At 43.9% G+C, this 22,590-nt stretch overlaps 1 protein-coding gene across 1 annotated transcript; it reads left to right on the top strand.

Annotated features, from left to right (window-relative positions):
- Positions 1-10,105: 10,105 nt before the first annotated feature.
- Positions 10,106-21,800, top strand: vwa11 (von Willebrand factor A domain containing 11). The gene is made up of 12 exons (XM_038981820.1): positions 10,106-10,288; positions 10,497-10,633; positions 11,776-11,920; positions 17,266-17,359; positions 18,716-18,847; positions 19,000-19,186; positions 19,814-19,983; positions 20,127-20,239; positions 20,386-20,502; positions 20,749-20,937; positions 21,176-21,308; positions 21,634-21,800. Exons 1-12 carry the CDS (start codon positions 10,106-10,108, stop codon positions 21,798-21,800), a joined length of 1,767 nt encoding a protein of 588 aa, XP_038837748.1.
- Positions 21,801-22,590: the final 790 nt, after the last annotated feature.

Here is a 22,590-nt window from a genome sequence, read left to right as displayed (position 1 = left end):
TCCGAGCTGTTTCCCAAAACCGTCGTTATTAACGTTGCACTTGAAAAGACTCGTAGTCTAAGGCCTGCCTCGGACCACACGTAGAACAGCTAAGTGCTTCATTAAATGTTTTGTTGCTCCCCGTGTCACTTCATACACCGAAGATGTCTGCTAAACATAGAATCACGTGTTTTATCAATTTCTCTGAGTGCCGATAACTTCAGAACAAAGTTGACTACAAATACAAAGATGACTGCATTCAAATATAAATACATTAGGTTATAGGCCTATTTCAATCATATATTCACGTTCAATCTATTTTGATACTTGTAGCCTACGCTACTGTCTGTCGTTTGTCTCATATTTCATGATGTGTAGCCTAACTTGCGCAATGATATACCAAATCTGTGACATCACATCACCACTCTGGAACAACATGACATCACCACTCTGGAACAACATCACATCACCACTCTGGAACAACATGACATCACCACTCTGGAACAACATCACATCACCACTGTGGAACAACATGACATCACCACTCTGGAACAACATGACATCACCACTCTGGAACAACATGACATCACCACTCTGGAACAACATCCCATCACCACTCTGGAACAACATCACATCACCACTCTGGAACAACATCACATCACCACTCTGGAACAACATGACATCACCACTCTGGAACAACATCACATCACCACTGTGGAACAACATGACATCACCACTCTGGAACAACATGACATCACCACTCTGGAACAACATGACATCACCACTCTGGAACAACATCACATCACAACTCTGGAACAACATGACATCACCACTCTGGAACAACATCACATCACCACTGTGGAACAACATGACATCACCACTCTGGAACAACATGACATCACCACTCTGGAACAACATGACATCACCACTCTGGAACAACATCCCATCACCACTCTGGAACAACATTACATCACCACTCTGGAACAACATCACATCACCACTCTGGAACAACATGACATCACCACTCTGGAACAACATGACATCACCACTCTGGAACAACATGACATCACCACTCTGGAACAACATGACATCACCACTCTGGAACAACATGACATCACCACTCTGGAACAACATGACATCACCACTATGGAACAACATGACATCATCACTCTGGAACAACATGACATCACCACTCTGGAACAACATGACATCACCACTCTGGAACAACATCACATCGCCACTCTGGAACAACATCCCATCACCACTGTGGAACAACATGACATCACCACTCTGGAACAACATGACATCACCACTCTGGAACAACATGACATCACCACTATGGAACAACATGACATCACCACTCTGGAACAACATGACATCACCACTATGGAACAACATGACATCACCACTATGGAACAACATGACATCATCACTCTGGAACAACATGACATCACCACTCTGGAACAACATGACATCACCACTCTGGAACAACATGACATCACCACTCTGGAACAACATCACAGCACCACTCTGGAACAACATGACATCACCACTCTGGAACAACATGACATCACCACTCTGGAACAACATGACATCACCACTCTGGAACAACATCACCACTCTGGAACAACATGACATCACCACTCTGGAACAACATGACATCACCACTCTGGAACAACATGACATCACCACTCTGGAACAACATGACATCACTACTATGGAACAACATGACATCATCACTCTGGAACAACATGACATCACCACTCTGGAACAACATGACATCACCACTCTGGAACAACATGACATCACCACTCTGGAACAACATCACAGCACCACTCTGGAACAACATGACATCACCACTCTGGAACAACATGACATCGCCACTCTGGCTAATTCCCCACCTGGCTCCACTGAAGGGACACCACTACTTGATAAGGGCCACGTCATGGAGTCCAAAATACCAATGTTTTTAACCAATAGACATTCACTAAATGTAGCATTGTAGCTTCATAAAATATGTTCTACTTCCTGATTGACTACTGTAAATCCACCCACTCTGCAGCATCACATCATCACCCTGACCACTTATCCTAGCCTGTCGGCCCTAGTAAACGACAGATGACGGAATACAGCCCTGTACATAGTGTAGTGTGGTCCTCTGTAGCTTAGTTTGTAGAGCATAGTGTTTGCAACGCCAGGATTGTGGGTTTGATTCCCGGGACCCATATGTGAAATTTTTGCACACGTGACTATAAGTTGCTTTGGATAAAAGCATCTGCTAAATGGCATGTATGATTATATCACGTAATAGTTATTTAATAAAAGCATGGTTCTCATTACAATAGGGTTGTATTCTATTATAAACCAGTTTATGAGGGCAGCCGGGGGGGGTCTGTGATAAAAAAAAAAAAAGATATGTCATTCATTTATAAGTCCAAAAATGTATGTACAAATCGCAGACTGTAGCTTCAAACTTTATTTTTAATCCCCTCTTCAAAGTTCCCAGCTTTTACATTATGGTGACAGTAATGAAGTCCATACATCCACTGTTATTGTAATAAGGATGGAAAATAAGCAGAACTCATGTACGGTTAATATAATGAACAGATTATATGAGGATCAAGGAGATGGAACATTAAAACACATGAAGATACATGCATTAAGAGTTTAAGTGGATGCATTATCGGTTTAATGCATTATCATTTTTGTTATTCATATTTTATAGATATTTCATTTAGAAATAATAAAACATTCAAACGCAAAACCCAAACACAGATTGGACTCTAACTACGTGTGTATTTATCCTGCTGTTTTTACCAAACAAATGTCAATTATCATGATAAAGAAACACGCCCTCTCTGACTCCATCTAGTGGTGATTATCATGATCTTCACTGTATCACCTGAACATACTGTTATCAGTTATCAGCTGCTATCCCCGACTCTGTGACCTGTCCAACACAATCCCTTATTAACCCTTTCGAGTCATATAACGTTACCATGACAACATAACAGATACACACCTCACCAAGGGGGCCTGGGCAGGACCCTCTGATACTGTCACTGTCCCCTCCCCTCTGTCTCCTGCCCCTTCCACTCCCAGGGGTACAGCAGGTACTGTGTGTGTGTGTGTGTGTGTGTGTGTGTGTGTGTGTGTGTGTGTGTGTGTGTGTGTGTGTGTGTGTGTGTGTGTGTGTGTGTGTGTGTGTGTGTGTGTGTGTGTGTGTGTGTGTGTGTGTGTGTGTGTGTGTGTGTGTGTTTGTGCAGACTGGGGTAAGAGTCAAAGAGGTGAATATGGGTTGGTAATCTGTGATCAGGGCAGTGACAGGACAGGGTTTCCTAGGGACGTCAGAAGAGGCTTCGCCCTTTAACTGCTGTTATAAAACTGGGCTGAGCTGCCCAGCTAAGCAGAAAGCATGAGACTGTGAACTTGTAAATACACTATAGCTCATATTAAAACACACACACATATTAAAACACAAGCATATACACACATGTAACCTGTGAACATAGGAAATCGCCATGGAAACTGTTACGTTAGCTGATGGGTCAATGAGTCTGATGTCAGGTGCTTCTTGCACTGGTTATCAAAACAACTCTTCAGAACATTCCAGACAACCCCCTGGGCACAGACGTCAATTCACCATCTCTTCCACGTTGGTTAAATGTAATTTAATTGAAATGATGTGGAAACAATGTTGATTCAACCAGTGTGCACCCGGTGAGTTATATGTGACGAACGGTAATAAACGCTGATTACCTTAGCGACGCCAAATAGCAATCCCAGAAATGTACCTGTCCGCATGCCTTGTGAAGTAATATTATCACACCATAAAGAATCCACTCTAACGTTAGTGCCATCCTCTCCCTAGTCATCAGTATCCACTACCTGTCCTGAACCATGAAGAATGATGTTACCACCCAGAATTATTTTGGTCACCCTCATGGCTGATAGGAAAAAATGAAAAAATATCTTTAATAATTTTCCTTTCGAGGTAATTACATTCTCTAACATCAACAGTCATCTCTTCAGAGCGCCTGTGAAACTAATACCATAAAACCATTCAAAATTCTTTCAAACCTCATTACTGATTTACAGTAAAGAAAGATATTTAATGATTCTGCTTGGATAATACAGTATTTTGTGTGTGTATTTGTATTTATTATGGATCCCCATTGGCTGTTGTCAAGGCACCATCTACTCTTCCTGGGGTCCAATCACAATTTAATGCAATAATATAATACATAATACAACACATTATAACACACTACTCTACCACAACATATCTACAATACAACACATTATTACACACTACTCTACCACTACATATCTACAATACAACACATTATTACACACTACCACAACATATCTACAATACAACACATTATTACACACTACTCTACCACTACATATCTACAATACAACACATTATTACACACTACCACAACATATCTACAATACAACACATTATTACACACTACTCTACCACTACATATCTACAATACAACACATTATTACACACTACTCTACCACTACATATCTACAATACAACACATTATTACACACTACTCTACCACAACATATCTACAATACAACACATTATTACACACTACTCTACCACTACATATCTACAATACAACACATTATTACACACTACTCTACCACTACATATCTACAATACAACACATTATTACACACTACTCTACCACAACATATCTACAATACAACACATTATAACACACTACTCTACCACTACATATCTACAATACAACACATTATTACACACTACTCTACCACAACATATCTACAATACAACACATTATTACACACTACTCTACCACAACGTATCTACAATACAACACATTATTACACACTACTCTACCACTACATATCTACAATACAACACATTATTACACACTACTCTACCACAACATGTCTACAATACAACACATTATAACACACTACTCTACCACAACATATCTACAATACAACACATTATTACACACTACTCTACCACTACATATCTACAATACAACACATTATTACACACTACTCTACCACAACATATCTACAATACAACACATTATTACACACTACTCTACCACTACATATCTACAATACAACACATTATTACACACTACTCTACCACAACATATCTACAATACAACACATTATTACACACTACTCTACCACAACATATCTACAATACAACACATTATTACACACTACCACAACATATCTACAATACAACACATTATTACACACTACTCTACCACAACATATCTACAATACAACACATTATTACACAATACCACAACATATCTACAATACAACACATTATTACACACTACTCTACCACAACATATCTACAATACAACACATTATTACACACTACCACAACATATCTACAATACAACACATTATTACACAATACCACAACATATCTACAATACAACACATTATCACACCACTACTCTACCACAACATATCTACAATACAACACATTATTACACACTACAATACCACAACATATCTACAATACAACACATTATTACACACTACTCTACCACAACATATCTACAATACAACACATTATTACACACTACCACTACATATCTACAATACAACACATTATTACACACTACTCTACCACTACATATCTACAATACAACACATTATTACACACTACTCTACCACTACATATCTACAATACAACACATTATTACACACTACTCTACCACAACATATCTACAATACAACACATTATTACACACTACCACCACATATCTACAATACAACACATTATTACACACTACTCTACCACTACATATCTACAATACAACACATTATTACACACTACTCTACCACTACATATCTACAATACAACACATTATTACACACTACTCTACCACAACATATCTACAATACAACACATTATTACACACTACTCTACCACTACATATCTACAATACAACACATTATTACACACTACTCTACCACTACATATCTACAATACAACACATTATTACACACTACTCTACCACTACATATCTACAATACAACACATTATTACACACTACTCTACCACAACATATCTACAATACAACACATTATTACACACTACTCTACCACAACATATCTACAATACAACACATTATTACACACTACCACCACATATCTACAATACAACACATTATTACACACTACTCTACCACAACATGTCTACAATACAACACATTATAACACACTACTCTACCACAACATATCTACAATACAACACATTACTACACACTACCACAACATATCTACAATACAACACATTATTACACACTACTCTACCACAACACATCTACAATACAACACATTATCACACACTACTCTACCACTACATATCTACAATACAACACATTATCACACACTACTCTACCACCACATATCTACAATACAACACATTATTACACACTACTCTACCACAACACATCTACAATACAACACATTATCACACACTACTCTACCACCACATATCTACAATACAACACATTATTACACACTACTCTACCACAACATATCTACAATACAACACATTATTACACACTACCACAACATATCTACAATACAACACATTATTACACACTACAATACCACAACATATCTACAATACAACACATTATTACACACTACCACAACATATCTACAATACAACACATTATTACACACTACTCTACCACTACATATCTACAATACAACACATTATTACACACTACTCTACCACAACATATCTACAATACAACACATTATTACACACTACTCTACCACAACATATCTACAATACAACACATTATTACACTCTACCACAACACATTATTACACACTACTCTACCACTACATATCTACAATACAACACATTATTACACTCTACCACAACACATTATTACACACTACTCTACCACAACATATCTACAATACAACACATTATTACACACTACTCTACCACAACATATCTACAATACAACACATTATAACACACTACTCTACCACTACATATCTACAATACAACACATTATTACACACTACTCTACCACAACATATCTACAATACAACACATTATTACACACTACTCTACCACAACACATCTACAATACAAAATCAATGATACAGCAAAATAACAATATTAAAATGTGTTTGTGTGGAGAGTGTGTGTGTTAGCATGTGTTTGCGAATGCTGTGTGTATGTGTCTCTTCACAGTCCACATTGTTCCATAAGATGTAGTTCTATCTGGGTTTTTTTATCTGATTATACTGCTTGACTGAGTTCCGTGATGTGGAATAGAGTTCCATGTAGTCATGGCTCTATGTAGTACTGTGTGTTTCCCATAGTCTGTTCTGGACTTGGAGAACTCTGGTGGCATGTCCTGCGGGGTATGTATGGGTGTTTGAGCTGAGCGCTCGTCGCTTAAATAGTCCGCTCGTGATTTCAACCTGTCAATACCTCTCACAAAGACAAGCGGTGATGCAGTTCATCTCTACTCCACCCTGAGCCAGGAGAGGTTGACATGCATAGTATCAATGCTGGCTCTAAGTGTACATCTAAGTGTACATCTAAGTGTACATCTAAGTGTACATCTAAGTGTACATCTAAGTGTACATCTAAGTGTACATCTCCATGTACATCTAAGTGTACATCTAAGTGTACATCTAAGTGTACATCTAAGTGTACATCTAAGTGTACATCTCCATGTACATCTAAGTGTACATCTAAGTGTACATCTAAGTGTACATCTAAGTGTACATCTAAGTGTACATCTAAGTGTACATCTAAGTGTCGGTCATGCTGCTCTGTTTGGGCCAATTGTAATGTGTCTATGTCCCCCTTTGTGGCACTTGACAGTATGACTGGGCAGGGGTCAAGGGGCGACAAAACTAGAGCCTGTAGGACTTGACTTGTTGATAGCGATGTCAAGAAAGCAGAGCAGCACTTCACTGTAGAAAAACCTCTCCCAATCTTAGCTACCATTACATCAATATGTTTTGACCATGATAGTTTACAATCCAGGGTTACCCCAAGCAGTTTAGCCTCCTTAATTTGCTCAATTTCCACATTATGCATTACAAGATTTAGACGAGCTTTAGGGATTAGTGAATGATTTGTCCCAAATACAATGATTTTAGTTTGTGAAATATTTTGAACTATCTTATTTCTTGCCACCCATTCTGAAACTGTATGAGGCTCTTTGTTAAGTGTTGCAGTCATTTCAGTCGCTGTAGTAGCTGACATGTATAGTGTTGAGTCATCCGCATACATAGACACACTGGCTTTACTCAAGCCAGTATCGTTAGTAAAGATTGAAAATCATGACCTATGTGTGTGTGTTGAGAGAATGCCAAGAGTGTCCAAGGGCGGCTACTTTGAAGAATCTCAAATATAAAATATATTTTGAATTGTTTATCCCTTTTTTGGTTATGTTGTATGTGTTATTTCATAGTTTTAATGTCTTCACTATTATTCTACAATGTAGAAAATTTAAAAAATAAAGAAAAACCCTGGAATAAGTAGGTGTGTCCAGACTTTTGACTTGTAGCGTAGGTAATGATTTACACGTTGTTACCAGGTTAGGTTCAGGGTAGCCCTGTCCCTTATGGTCCACATTGATTGATTGACATCTGATAAGAAGATTGGATATGTTGTGGCCATGGAAAACCCTAGAAGTTAATGATTAGTGTGTACTGTAACAGACAGAGCTCACCCTCCTCTCTCCATCCCTGCCTGCCGGTACAGTCCAGTATATATACAGGTGTACTGTATGTTCCAGGGTGTTCCTCTACAGTGGGTTACTACTGCAACAGAGACAGGGAAAGAGGAAGAGATCCAACTACGATCAAATAACCAGAGAAGGTATGGAAGCTTTGAGAAGGTTTCTTTACATAACTGGTGTTATTATATCACAAAACAATTCAGAGGCCTTTATTTTCATTTTGTTTACCATTATTTCTGTCATTTAAATGGTAAATGGTTTTAGTTCTTAGATTATAATATATTATGTTTTTTAATTGTTTGTTTTAACCATATTCTCGGTTATTGGTGCTTTGTCAAAATATATTTTCTCAGCATTTATCAGTTCAGTGGAAAGGTTGTCTGTATTCAATTCATTTATTCAATCAATGAATGGTAATATATGTACAATCCTCTCAATCTGTATACACCCTTGGAATATATATATATATATATTTAAACCAAGAATGTATACAGATTGAGAGGATTGTACATAATTGATATGACCATGATATATAGTATATATAGGATTGTACATATGACATACATTTAATCTAGGACAGAAAGCAGCAGTACAGACCAGTATTGTTTCATTTCCCACCAGCCTTTCAGTGCAATGTTCACCTTTTAACACTTGAGAAACTGAAGGTATTCAGCTAAAGGATATGGAGTAAAAACAGCCATGGTTGAGTTGAGCCACTGCCAAACACTTCAACAGGACGGCCTTTGTATCTCTGAGGAGAACATTGTGCAACAGGGAATAAAGTATGGTGGGAGGATAACAGGCTAGGAATATACACCTCTCTATGTTCCTAGGTAATAGGGAATAAAGTATGGTGGGGGGATAACAGGCTATGAATATACACCTCTCTATGTTCCTAGGTAACAGGGAATAAAGTATGGTGGGGGGATAACAGGCTAGGAATATACACCTCTCTATGTTCCTAGGTAATAGGGAATGAAGTATGGTGGGGGGATAACAGGCTAGGAATATACACCTCTCTATGTTCCTAGGTAATAGGGAATGCAGTATGGTGGGGGGATAACAGGCTAGGAATATACACCTCTCTATGTTCCTAGGTAATAGGGAATGCAGTATGTGCCAGAACAGGGCCCAAGTACTAGTCTCTAATCAGTTTTGACAACGTCTAATTACATTATACTGATGTATCATAAAGATGCTTCTGCATACTAACTACACCCTCATTATAGGACATGTTGGGTTGTGGCCAAGAGGTTTAACAACAGAGAATGGGTCAGGGATTTCCTCTCTCTTTCTCACACGTTCCTTCTCTCTCTCTCTCACTCACTCACCCCTCCATCCACCAGCCACCCCCCACTCTCCAAAGACTGAGGATGTCACCGGTGCTGGGTGTGTCCTTCCTGGCCCTGGTCCTATCAGGAGGAGCCTGGGCGTTTGCTCCCATTGGGGGCGGAACCTCCACCCACGTCAGCATCACGGGAACGGCCGTGCTACAGAAGGTCACGGACGTGTGCCGAGCCATCGCCGAGACAGAGGGACGAGACTTCACCCCCACGGTAAGTGTGTGTATGTGTGTGTGTGTGTGTGTGTGTGTGTGTGTGTGTGTGTGTGTGTGTGTGTGTGTGTGTGTGTGTGTGTGTGTGTGTGTGTGTGTGTGTGTGTGTGTGTGTGTGTGTGTGTGTGTGTGTGTGTGTGTGTGAGAGAGAGAGATAAAGAAAATTGAGTAGTGTGTCAGAATGTCTAACCTCTGCCCTTTCCCTTTAGGGTAACTCTGCAGAGGAGCTGGTCCAGGCCTGCCTGGGACCCAAAGCAACAGGTGAAGTGTCAGCGGCTAAGTTCAAATCTGCCCTGAATGAGATCTACGTACAGAACGGACAGGTGGACAGAGACTATGTCAACAGGTTGGTGCTCCATTGGTGGGGGGATATTATCACTTATTATGTCACAAGGTTGGTGCTCCATTGATAGAGAATGAGGTTCACTTATTATGTCAACAGGTTGGTGCTCCATTGATAGAGGATGAGGTTCCCTTATTATGTCAACAGGTTGGTGCTCCATTGATAGAGGATGAGGTTCACTTATTATGTCAACAGGTTGGTGCTACATTGATAGAGGATGAGGTTCACTTATTATGTCAACAGGTTGGTGCTCCATTGATAGAGAATGAGGTTCCCTTATTATGTCAACAGGTTGGTGCTCCATTGATAGAGGATGAGGTTCACTTATTATGTCAACAGGTTGGTGCTCCATTGATAGAGGATGAGGTTCCCTTATTATGTCAACAGGTTGGTGCTCCATTGATAGAGGATGAGGTTCCCTTATTATGTCAACGGGTTGGTGCTCCATTGATAGAGGATGAGGTTCACTTATTATGTCAACAGGTTGGTGCTCCATTGATAGAGAATGAGGTTCCCTTATTATGTCAACAGGTTGGTGCTCCATTGATAGAGGATGAGGTTCCCTTATTATGTCAACAGGTTGGTGCTCCGATGATAGAGGATGAGGTTCCCTTATTATGTCAACAGGTTGGTGCTCCATTGATAGAGAATGAGGTTCCCTTATTATGTCAACAGGTTGGTGCTCAATTGATAGAGGATGAGGTTCCCTTATTATGTAAACAGGTTGGTGCTCCATTGATAGAGAATGATGTTCCCTTATTATGTCAACAGGTTGGTGCGCCATTGATAGAGGATGAGGTTCACTTATTATGTAAAATGCTTGGAGTGCTTGGAGGAAAGCAACATACAGGAAAGCAACATACGATTTTTATTCAATTTGTATTTAACTAGTTTTAAAAACAACTTGGTTTTCTTATCCAGCACATGTCATATGCTACTCTCAAACCCTTTATTCCTAAGAACCTTATTGTAAAGGTTTAGGATGTGCATCACTCATACACCCTTCTTCTAGTGGATCTAATGTATGAACTATATAAACAATGAATCATTGTTATTATTGTGCCAGGCCAAGTGAACATTGGGTATATCACTCCTACAGTCGTTTTCTATATAAAACCAATTGATCATAATATTTATTCTAACAGCCCAGCCCATCACTTCAACTCTGAGGCGTTTGCTGAGGGCCGGCGCCTTATAACTGATGGGGTGGCCAGCATCAAGGCCAACGTACAAATGGAGAACTTCCAGGCTGCCAGAGAGACACTGGGGAGAGTACTACACACACTACAGGTAAGAGGAGAGAGAGGGGGGGTGAAAGAGGGGATATGCAAACATTTCAGGTAGCTAGAGAGACACTGGGGAGAGTACTGTACACAGTACAGGTAGCTAGAGAGACACTGGGAGGAGTACTGTACACACTACAGGTAGCTAGAGAGACACTGGGGAGAGTACTGTATACAGTACAGGTAGCTAGATAGACACTGGGAAGAGGACTGTACACAGTACAGGTAGCTAGAGAGACACTGGGAGGAGTACTGTACACACTACAGGTAGCTAGAGAGACACTGGGGAGAGTACTGTATACAGTACAGGTAGCTAGAGAGACACTGGGGAGAGGACTGTACACAGTACAGGTAGCTAGAGAGACACTGGGTAGAGGACTGTACACACTGCAGGTAGCTAGAGAGACACTGGGTAGAGGACTGTACACAGTACAGGTAGCTAGAGAGACACTGGGTAGAGGACTGTACACACTGCAGGTAGCTAGAGAGACACTGGGGAGAGGACTGTACACAGTACAGGTAGCTAGAGAGACACTGGGTAGAGGACTGTACACAGTACAGGTAGCTAGAGAGACACTGGGGAGAGTACTGTATACAGTACAGGTAGCTAGAGAGACACTGGGGAGAGGACTGTACACAGTACAGGTAGGTAGAGAGACACTGGGTAGAGGACTGTACACACTGCAGGTAGCTAGAGAGACACTGGGGAGAGGACTGTACACAGTACAGGTAGCTAGAGAGACACTGGGGAGAGTACTGTATACAGTACAGGTAGCTAGAGAGACACTGGGGAGAGGACTGTACACAGTACAGGTAGCTAGAGAGACACTGGGTAGAGGACTGTACACAGTACAGGTAGCTAGAGAGACACTGGGGAGAGTACTGTATACAGTACAGGTAGCTAGAGAGACACTGGGGAGAGGACTGTACACAGTACAGGTAGGTAGAGAGACACTGGGTAGAGGACTGTACACACTGCAGGTAGCTAGAGAGTCACTGGGAAGAGGACTGTACACAGTACTGGTAGCTAGAGAGACACTGGGGGGAGTACTGTATACAGTACAGGTAGCTAGAGAGACACTGGGGAGAGGACTGTACACAGTACAGGTAGCTAGAGAGACACTGGGTAGAGGACTGTACACAGTACAGGTAGCTAGAGAGACACAGGGGAGAGGACTGTACACAGTACAGGTAGCTAGAGAGACACTGGGAGGAGTACTGTATACAGTACAGGTAGCTAGAGAGACACTGGGGAGAGGACTGTACACAGTACAGGTAGCTAGAGAGACACTGGGTAGAGGACTGTACACAGTACAGGTAGCTAGAGAGACACAGGGGAGAGGACTGTACACAGTACAGGTAGCTAGAGAGACACTGGGAGGAGTACTGTATACAGTACAGGTAGCTAGAGAGACACAGGGGAGAGGACTGTATACAGTACAGGTAGCTAGAGAGACACTGGGAGGAGTACTGTATACAGTACAGGTAGCTAGAGAGACACTGGGGAGAGGACTGTACACAGTACAGGTAGCTAGAGAGACACTGGGGAGAGTACTGTATACAGTACAGGTAGCTAGAGAGACACTGGGGAGAGGACTGTACACAGTACAGGTAGCTAGATAGACACTGGGAAGAGGACTGTACACAGTACAGGTAGCTAGAGAGACACTGGGGGGAGTACTGTACACAGTACAGGTAGCTAGAGAGACACTGGGGAGAGGACTGTACACAGTACAGGTAGCTAGAGGGACACTGGGTAGAGGACTGTACACAGTACAGGTAGCTAGAGAGACACTGGGAAGAGGACTGTACACAGTACAGGTAGCTAGAGAGACACTGGGGAGAGGACTGTACACAGTACAGGTAGCTAGAGAGACACTGGGGAGAGGAATGTACACAGTACAGGTAGCTAGAGAGACACTGGGGAGAGGACTGTACACAGTACAGGTAGCTAGAGAGACACTGGGGAGAGGACTGTACACAGTACATGTAGCTAGAGAGACACTGGGAAGAGGACTGTACACAGTACAGGTAGCTAGAGAGACACTGGGGAGAGGACTGTACACAGTACAGGTAGCTAGAGAGACACTGGGAAGAGGACTGTACACAGTACAGGTAGCTAGAGAGACACTGGGGAGAGGACTGTACACAGTACAGGTAGCTAGAGAGACACTGGGGAGAGTACTGTACACAGTACAGGTAGCTAGAGAGACACTGGGTAGAGGACTGTACACAGTGCAGGTAGCTAGAGAGACACTGGGGAGAGGACTGTACACAGTACAGGTAGCTAGAGAGACACTGGGGAGAGGACTGTACACAGTACTGGTAGCTAGAGAGACACTGGGGAGAGGACTGTACACACGACATGTAGCTAGAGAGACACTGGGGAGAGGACTGTACACAGTACAGGTAGCTAGAGAGACACTGGGTAGAGGACTGTACACAGTGCAGGTAGCTAGAGAGACACTGGGTAGAGGAGTGAACACAGTACAGGTAGCTAGAGAGACACTGGGGAGAGGACTGTACACAGTACAGGTAGCTAGAGAGACACTGGGGAGAGGAATGTACACAGTACAGGTGGCTAGAGAGACACTGGGGAGAGGACTGTACACACTGCAGGTAGCTAGAGAGACACTGGGTAGAGGACTGTACACAGTACAGGTAGCTAGAGAGACACTGGGGAGAGTACTGTACACACTGCAGGTAGCTAGAGAGACACTGGGGAGAGGACTGTACACAGTACAGGTAGCTAGAGAGACACTGGGGAGAGGACTGTACACAGTACAGGTAGCTAGAGAGACACTGGGGAGAGGACTGTACACAGTACAGGTAGCTAGAGAGACACTGGGTAGAGGACTGTACACAGTACTGGTAGCTAGAGAGACACTGAGGAGAGGACTGTACACACTGCAGGTAGCTAGAGAGACACTGGGTAGAGGACTGTACACAGTACAGGTAGCTAGCGAGACACTGGGGAGAGTACTGTACACACTGCAGGTAGCTAGAGAGACACTGGGGAGAGGACTGTACACAGTACTGGTAGCTAGAGAGACACTGGGTAGAGGACTGTACACAGTACAGGTAGCTAGAGAGACACTGGGGGGAGGACTGTACACAGTACAGGTAGCTAGAGGGACACTGGGTAGAGGACTGTACACAGTGCAGGTAGCTAGAGAGACACTGGGTAGAGGAGTGAACACAGTACAGGTAGCTAGAGAGACACTGGGTAGAGGACTGTACACAGTACAGGTAGCTAGAGAGACACTGGGGAGAGGAATGTACACAGTACAGGTGGCTAGAGAGACACTGGGGAGAGGACTGTACACACTGCAGGTAGCTAGAGAGAAACTGGGTAGAGGACTGTACACAGTACAGGTAGCTAGAGAGACACTGGGGAGAGGACTGTACACAGTACAGGTAGCTAGAGAGACACTGGGGAGAGGACTGTACACAGTACAGGTAGCTAGAGAGACACTGGGTAGAGGACTGTACACAGTACTGGTAGCTAGAGAGACACTGAGGAGAGGACTGTACACACTGCAGGTAGCTAGAGAGACACTGGGTAGAGGACTGTACACAGTACAGGTAGCTAGCGAGACACTGGGGAGAGTACTGTACACACTACAGGTAGCTAGAGAGACACTGGGTAGAGAACTGTACACAGTACAGGTAGCTAGAGAGACACTGGGGAGAGGACTGTACACACTGCAGGTAGCTAGAGAGACACTGGGGAGAGGACTGTACACAGTACTGGTAGCTAGAGAGACACTGGGTAGAGGACTGTACACAGTACAGGTAGCTAGAGAGACACTGGGGGGAGGACTGTACACAGTACAGGTAGCTAGAGAGACACTGGGTAGAGGACTGTACACACTACTGGTAGCTAGAAAGACACTGGGGAGAGGACTGTACACACTACAGGTAGCTAGAGAGACACTGGGTAGAGGACTGTACACAGTACAGGTAGCTAGAGAGACACTGGGGAGAGGACTGTACACGCTACAGGTAGCTAGAGAGACACTGGGTAGATGACTGTACACAGTACAGGTAGCTAGAGAGACACTGGGGAGAGTACTGTACACACTACAGGTAGCTAGAGAGACACTGGGTAGAGGACTGTACACAGTACAGGTAGCTAGAGAGACACTGGGGAGAGTACTGTACACGCTACAGGTAGCTAGAGAGACACTGGGTAGAGGACTGTACACAGTACTGGTAGCTAGAGAGACACTGGGGAGAGTACTGTACACGCTACAGGTAGCTAGAGAGACACTGGGTAGAGGACTGTACACAGTACTGGTAGCTAGAGAGACACTGGGTAGAGGACTGTACACAGTACAGGTAGCTAGAGAGACACTGGGGAGAGTACTGTACACGCTACAGGTAGCTAGAGAGACACTGGGTAGAGGACTGTACACAGTACCGCTCTTTTCTAGTGCTGCTAAATGTTTTGTTGTGCTCCTAACTTGTGTATGGGGCGGTACGTATCCTCGCGGTTAGAATGTTGGGCCAGTAACCGAAAGGTTGCTGGATCGAATCCTTGAGCTAATGAGGTAAAAATCTGTCCTTCTGCCCCTGAACAATGTTCCCCGGTAGGCCATCATTGTAATTAAGAATTTCTTCTTAACTGATTTGCCTAGTTAAATGAAGGTTAACAACATTTTTTTTTTTACAAATTAATTAATTAATTAAATAACAAATGTGTTTGGAGCACCAGTGTGATTAGAGCCCTGACTGCAGGTAAGGGGAGAGAGGAAGAGGAAGAGGGAGGAGTGGGAGAGGGAGAGAGAGGAGTAGGAGTGGGAGTGGGAGTGGGAGGTCGAGAAAGGAGAGGGAGAGAGGGGAGTGGGAGAGGGAGATGGAGGAGTTGGAGAGGGAGGAGAGAGAGGAGAGGGAGAGAGATGAGTGGAAAAGGGAGAGATGGGAGTGGGAGAGGGAGAGGGAGGAGTGGGAAAGGGAGGAGAGAGAGGAGAGGGAGAGAGGGAAGTGGGAGAGGGAGAGGGAGGAGAGGGAGAGAGGGAAGTGGGAGAGGGAGGAGTGGGAGAGGGAGGAGAGAGAGGAGAGGGAGAGAGGAGTGGAAGAGGGGGTGGAAGGGAAAAGAGGGAGAAAGTCTGAACTTCCAGGAATGAAGAGAGATAAGGTAAGGAATAAAGGATAGAGGGAGAAGGGTGGAGGGGAGAGAAAGATAACATCTATCTCACCTCATCTCTCGTTTCATACTTCACCTTGGCTCAAGTGTTATCATCTGAACCAAGTTAACTTCTGTCTTGAGGTGTCTGTAATAGGGAATTAGATAGATATCTTTCCCACAGACACAGACTTGGTATATAATACATGCTTGTGTTTTGTCAGGACTTTTACAGCCACAGTAACTGGGTGGATCTGGGATACACTGAACCCTACGCCAACCTGATCCGCCCCGATCTCCCACTGGAAAACCTGGCAGGTAGGGTGGGCTTGTGTTAATGCAGCAACGAGGACAGCTAGGCATGGGAACCAACTGGAGGGAGGGAGGGAGGGAGGGAGGGTGGTCGGGCAGGGAAGGACGGAGGGAGGGAGGGCAGGGAAGGAGGGAGGGAGGACAGGGAAGGAGGGAGGGAGGACAGGGAAGGAGGGAGGAAGGGTGGTCGGGCAGGGAAGGAAGGAGGGAGGGAGGGCAGGGAAGGAGGGAGGGAGGGTGGTAGGGCAGGGAAGGTAGGAGAGAGGAGTGCTTGGAATGTTAGAGAAAAAGTACAATAGCAGATTAAAAAGGCGAGACAAAGAGAGAAATCTGCTGCCACCTCTGGCTTCATGCGATAGTGAGGTCATTAAGGGTTTACAGGAAGTCTAAAGGGCAGACAGAGAGGGACACAAACACACACGTAATCTCCTATGTTCAACAGAGCAAGATAAAGCTGAATAGTCTGAGGGAATTATGGGTCAGAGAAGGACCACCACGCCCATTTAGGGTTTAGGAGAGTGTATGTGGGAGAGAATACAGCCCTGACCGACTGTGTGTGTGTGTGTGTGTGTGTGTGTGTGTGTGTGTGTGTGTGTGTGTGTGCGTGCGTGCGTGCGTGCGTGCGTGCGTGCGTGCGTGCGTGCGTGCGTGCGTGCGTGCGTGCGTGTGTGTGTGTATATGTGTGTTTGCGTGCGTGGGTCATTCTTGATTTGCGGTGGTAAATGATGTCCCTTGACAATTTAGTTAACTGTTATTTTATAATAAAAAATATGTAAGTCCTTTATACTGCAACCCATCTACACTAGCAGTCAAAAGTTTAAGAACACCTACTCATTCAAGGGTTTTTCTTTACTTTACTATTTTCTACATTTTCTACACAGTGAATACATCAAAACTATGAAATAACACACATGGAATAATGTAGTAACCAAAAAAGTGTTAAACAAATCAAAAAATATTTTATATTTGAGATTCTTCAAATAGCCATATCTATCTATTATTTTTGAAGAGACGGTGAACAAAATGATATAAGATTGTATAAAAAAATTATAAACAAAGGCTATTAAAATACCTATTTTGTTTTCAAATCATAAAGATTTGAGCATTTGTAGCCTCCATTTCATAAAATCCTAATTGACTTCAAATGTCTCATTGGCGTTATCATCATTGATATTACTACTCCTACTCGTGGCAGAATGTTATTATAATGGTAAAAAGTATTTAAAGTTATTAAGCTGCAATATTGGTTCATTTAGAATGGTAACATACGTTCATATCAATAAAATAAAAAATGTATATATGTATTTTTAATGCCACCGTAATTCAAGAACAACTCTTAAACGTTGTGATTTGGTTCGGTAGATGTCAGCACCCCGACCTGCAGTGACTGTGTCAGTGGGGGGTTCTGTTCCAACTCCATCCTGCCTAACATCCTTAACGAGAAGAAACTCACCTCTGGGTACATGGGGATCTTCTCTGCAGCTAAGCCTAAAGGTACACACACACACACACACACACACACACACACACACACACACACACACACACACACACACACACACACACACACACACACACACACACACACACACACACATACACACACACTCTCTAAATAACACCCATCATCACCTCTCTTCTCCCAGGTAAGTGTAGTCATGGCGGTGCAGCTGACCTGACCAGCTCTGAGGCTCCTCGCGGGGGAATCAGCAAGGACGAGCGTCGCTCTGACAACGTGGCCCTGCACACCGCTGCTGTCACCGTGGCAACGACCGCCACCCTCCAGCTGCTGGATGACATCCGGGGCGCCGCCGGTGACAACAACTACCTACGGTACGGAGAGGGGGGTGAAGGGGAGGAGAGGGGTAGAGGGGTGAAGGAGAGGAGAGGGGTAGAGGGGTGAAGGGGAGGAGAGAGGTGAAGGGGAAGAGAGGGGTAGAGGGGTAGAGCGGGGTGAAGGGAAGGAGAGGGGTAGAGGGGTGAAGGGGAGGAGAGGGGTAGAGGGGGTGAAGGAGAGGAGAGGGGTAGAGGGGGGTGGAGAAGAGGGGGGTAGAGGGGGGAGAAGGGGAGGTGAGGGGTAGAGGGGGGTGAAGAAGAGGAGTGGGGTAGAGGGGGATGAAGTGTAAAGGTAGAGTGGGGAAGGAGAGGAGAGGGGTAGAGAGGGGGTGAAGCAGAGGAGACGGGTAGAGGGGGGAGAGGGGTAGAGGGGGTTGAAGGAGATGGGGGAGGTAGAGAGGTGAAGGGGAGGAGAGGGGTAGATGGGTGAAGGGGAGGAAAGGGGTAGATGGGGTGAATGGGAGAAGAAGGGTAGAGGAGGGTCAAGGGGAGGAGAGGGGTAGAGGCGTTGTGAAAGCGAGGAGAGGGGTAGAGGGGGGTGAAGGGCAGGAGTGGGGGGTAAGAGGGAATTACCCATGTTGAAGTTACTCACAATCTCTCTATCTCTCTCTCTCTCTCCCACAGCTTCATGGGCATAGCGCGATCGTCAGTGGTTGCTTTTGTGATCGACACTACGGGGAGCATGAAGGATGATATCCTTGAAGCCAAACGAGTCGTCAATGAGATCATCGACAGCAAGAAGGGAACGCAGGATGAGCCCTCCCAGTACATCCTGGTCCCATTCAACGACCCAGGTAAAGCTGGCTAAACACTCCACCAAGCATTCTCCTTAGCAAAACATCACTGACAAACTCTGGCATTCACCGAAATGCTGGTGCGGTTTGTGGTTAAGTCAGGAAGTGGTTAGTGATCAGTGTGTGTTTGTGTGTGTGTGTAGGGTTCGGACCCCTGATTAGAACGACAAACCCTGATGTTATGAAAACAGAGATCGCTAAACTCAAGGCTGATGGAGGCGGAGACCTCCCTGAGATGTGCCTATCAGGCCTACAGGTACAGTGATTGACATGGCTATATTCCAATCAGCTTTCAGATATAATCCCATTCTTTCTTTATGGTGCACCTGACAATAAATAAAGAAACTAAGCATTCTCCCTCTCTCTCTCTCTCTCTCTCTCTCTCTCTCTCTCTCTCTCCAGTTGGCGCTGACCGGTGCCCCTGCGTCGTCCCACATCTATGTTTTCACAGATGCCGTTGCCAAGGACATTGCGTTAAGGGACACTATCGTGGCCCTGATCAGGAGCACCAAGTCAACCGTGAGCACCTCCTCAAACATCTCCTCAAACACTTCCTGTTTTAGAAGAAACCATGTCCTACAGTTCAGGATCTTATTAATTAGGGCACACAGTAGCAAACCGCAGCAAAATGTTTTGCAACGGCAAATGAAAACAAGCAATTCTTATTGGAGAGGAAGTCACTCCCATTTTTCTTTCTTTCTTCGTTTGGTGCCTAATGAATACGACCAGGCAAACTCTCTCAAACACACCTCTGTGTCTCTCCAGGTGTCTTTCTTCATGACTGGTGATGGTGCTGGTGCTAGAAGGAGGAGGCGTGGGGTAGAGTCCAGGGCAGCTACATTCGAGACCTACAAGGACCTGGCGCTGGCGTCTGGTGGTCAGGCCATTGGAGTCACCAAAGACAATCTGCCCCAGGCCACTGACGTCATCATCGACTCCTCCACCTCCGCTCTGGTGAGTCAACGGTGGTGGCCATTTTGTTTTATATCAGTAGTTGATTTCAAATAATTCAAAACTTGATCAATTAAAAAACACGTGCTTTATAAATAATGAATTTTAGAAATGCCTAGACATAATTGTTATATCTATGATAATTAAATCCTCTACGTTACAATAAAACAACAACATACTCTACATCACCTCTTCTTTCTATCTTCCTCACTCATTCTGTCCTCCTCCTCCTCCTCCTCAGGTGACAGTCCTACAGCGAGCGAGGAACCCAGGCAAAGCTGAGACGTTCTCCTTCCTGCTGGACGAGTCTCTGAACAACATCACCATCTACATCACTGGAAAGACCCTCACCTTCACCCTGAAGAACCCTGAAGGTAAGAACCTCAAACATCACTGGAAAGACCCTCACCTTCACCCTGAAGATCCCTGCAGGTAGGAAGCTCCAACACCTACACACTGATCTAATATCAGTTGTCAGGTAAAGGTTCACCTAACTGAATAGGATGACATTTCCCCTAGACACTGATCTAAGGTTAGTTTTCCTCCTCAGTGGTTACAGTTGACCTGTTTTGCGTGTTTGAGTATGTAGCTATCTTAATGTTTTTAAGGCACAAAGCACATTTCAACAAGGTATCATGAACCAGGTATAGCCCATTGACAGTATGTCCTATTTGACTGTCACCCTCCTTGCCCCTACAGGTGTGACCCAGAAACAGAATGAGACCAACGGGAAACTGGGGACTGTCCAGACGGTGGGCAACCTCTACAGGGTCCGTCTGGCCTCCAACAAACAGACAGGATTATGGGAAATCAGCATGAACTCCAACCAGCCCTACACACTGAAGGTCACGGGTGAGTTACCATAGAGATACGTCTGTTCTATTAAATATGTGTTATGCTCACGCTCACCACTAGATGGAAGCCTTGATACACACAGAGCCCAGACCTGGGTTTAAATAATCAATTCAAATGTGTCACATGCACCAAATACAAGAGGTGTAGGTAGACCTTACAGTGAAATGCTTACTTATGAGCCCTTAACCAACAATTCAGTGTTTAAAAAAGTAAATATGTGTGTGTGTGTGTGTGTGTGTGTGTGTGTGTGTGTGTGTGTGCGTGCGTGCGTGCGTGTCTCTCCAGGTCAGAGTACCATTGCCTTCATTTATGACTTTGTGGAGACCTTCGAGGGACCTCACCCAGGATATGCCCTCATCTCTGGCCGTCCAAAAACAGGTAAAACGCTACAACATCATCTTAAAATCATTATCATACCAGCAGGTAATCTGTCAATCACAATTATACTAAGGCGACATCATGGTGACATCATGGCGACATCATGGCGACATCATCTACATGAATGCAGCTGCCACTTTATTAAAGCCGTTAGAGGCAGATGATCATTGTGCATGTCATTTTTCTCACTGGCGAGAGGTTTTGCACTCATCGCTGTATTCTCTATCAGAAAGTAGGCTGGTCCTCCTTGATGTTGTGTAGGTCGAAACAATGCATTCTGTTAATTTATAAAGCCTACTTAATCAAAGTCATAAAAAGCAATTAATTGTAATTTGTAATAATTGATCTGAACCTAGAACAGTTACATAGCCATACCCTTCAAGATATTTTGCCTCTTCTCTCTCTCTCCCTCTTTTTCTCTCC

This window comes from Salvelinus namaycush, chromosome 42 (assembly GCF_016432855.1).
Source record: "Salvelinus namaycush isolate Seneca chromosome 42, SaNama_1.0, whole genome shotgun sequence".
Lineage (NCBI taxonomy): Eukaryota > Metazoa > Chordata > Actinopteri > Salmoniformes > Salmonidae > Salvelinus > Salvelinus namaycush.
This window is presented reverse-complemented; position numbering and strand designations above follow the sequence as displayed.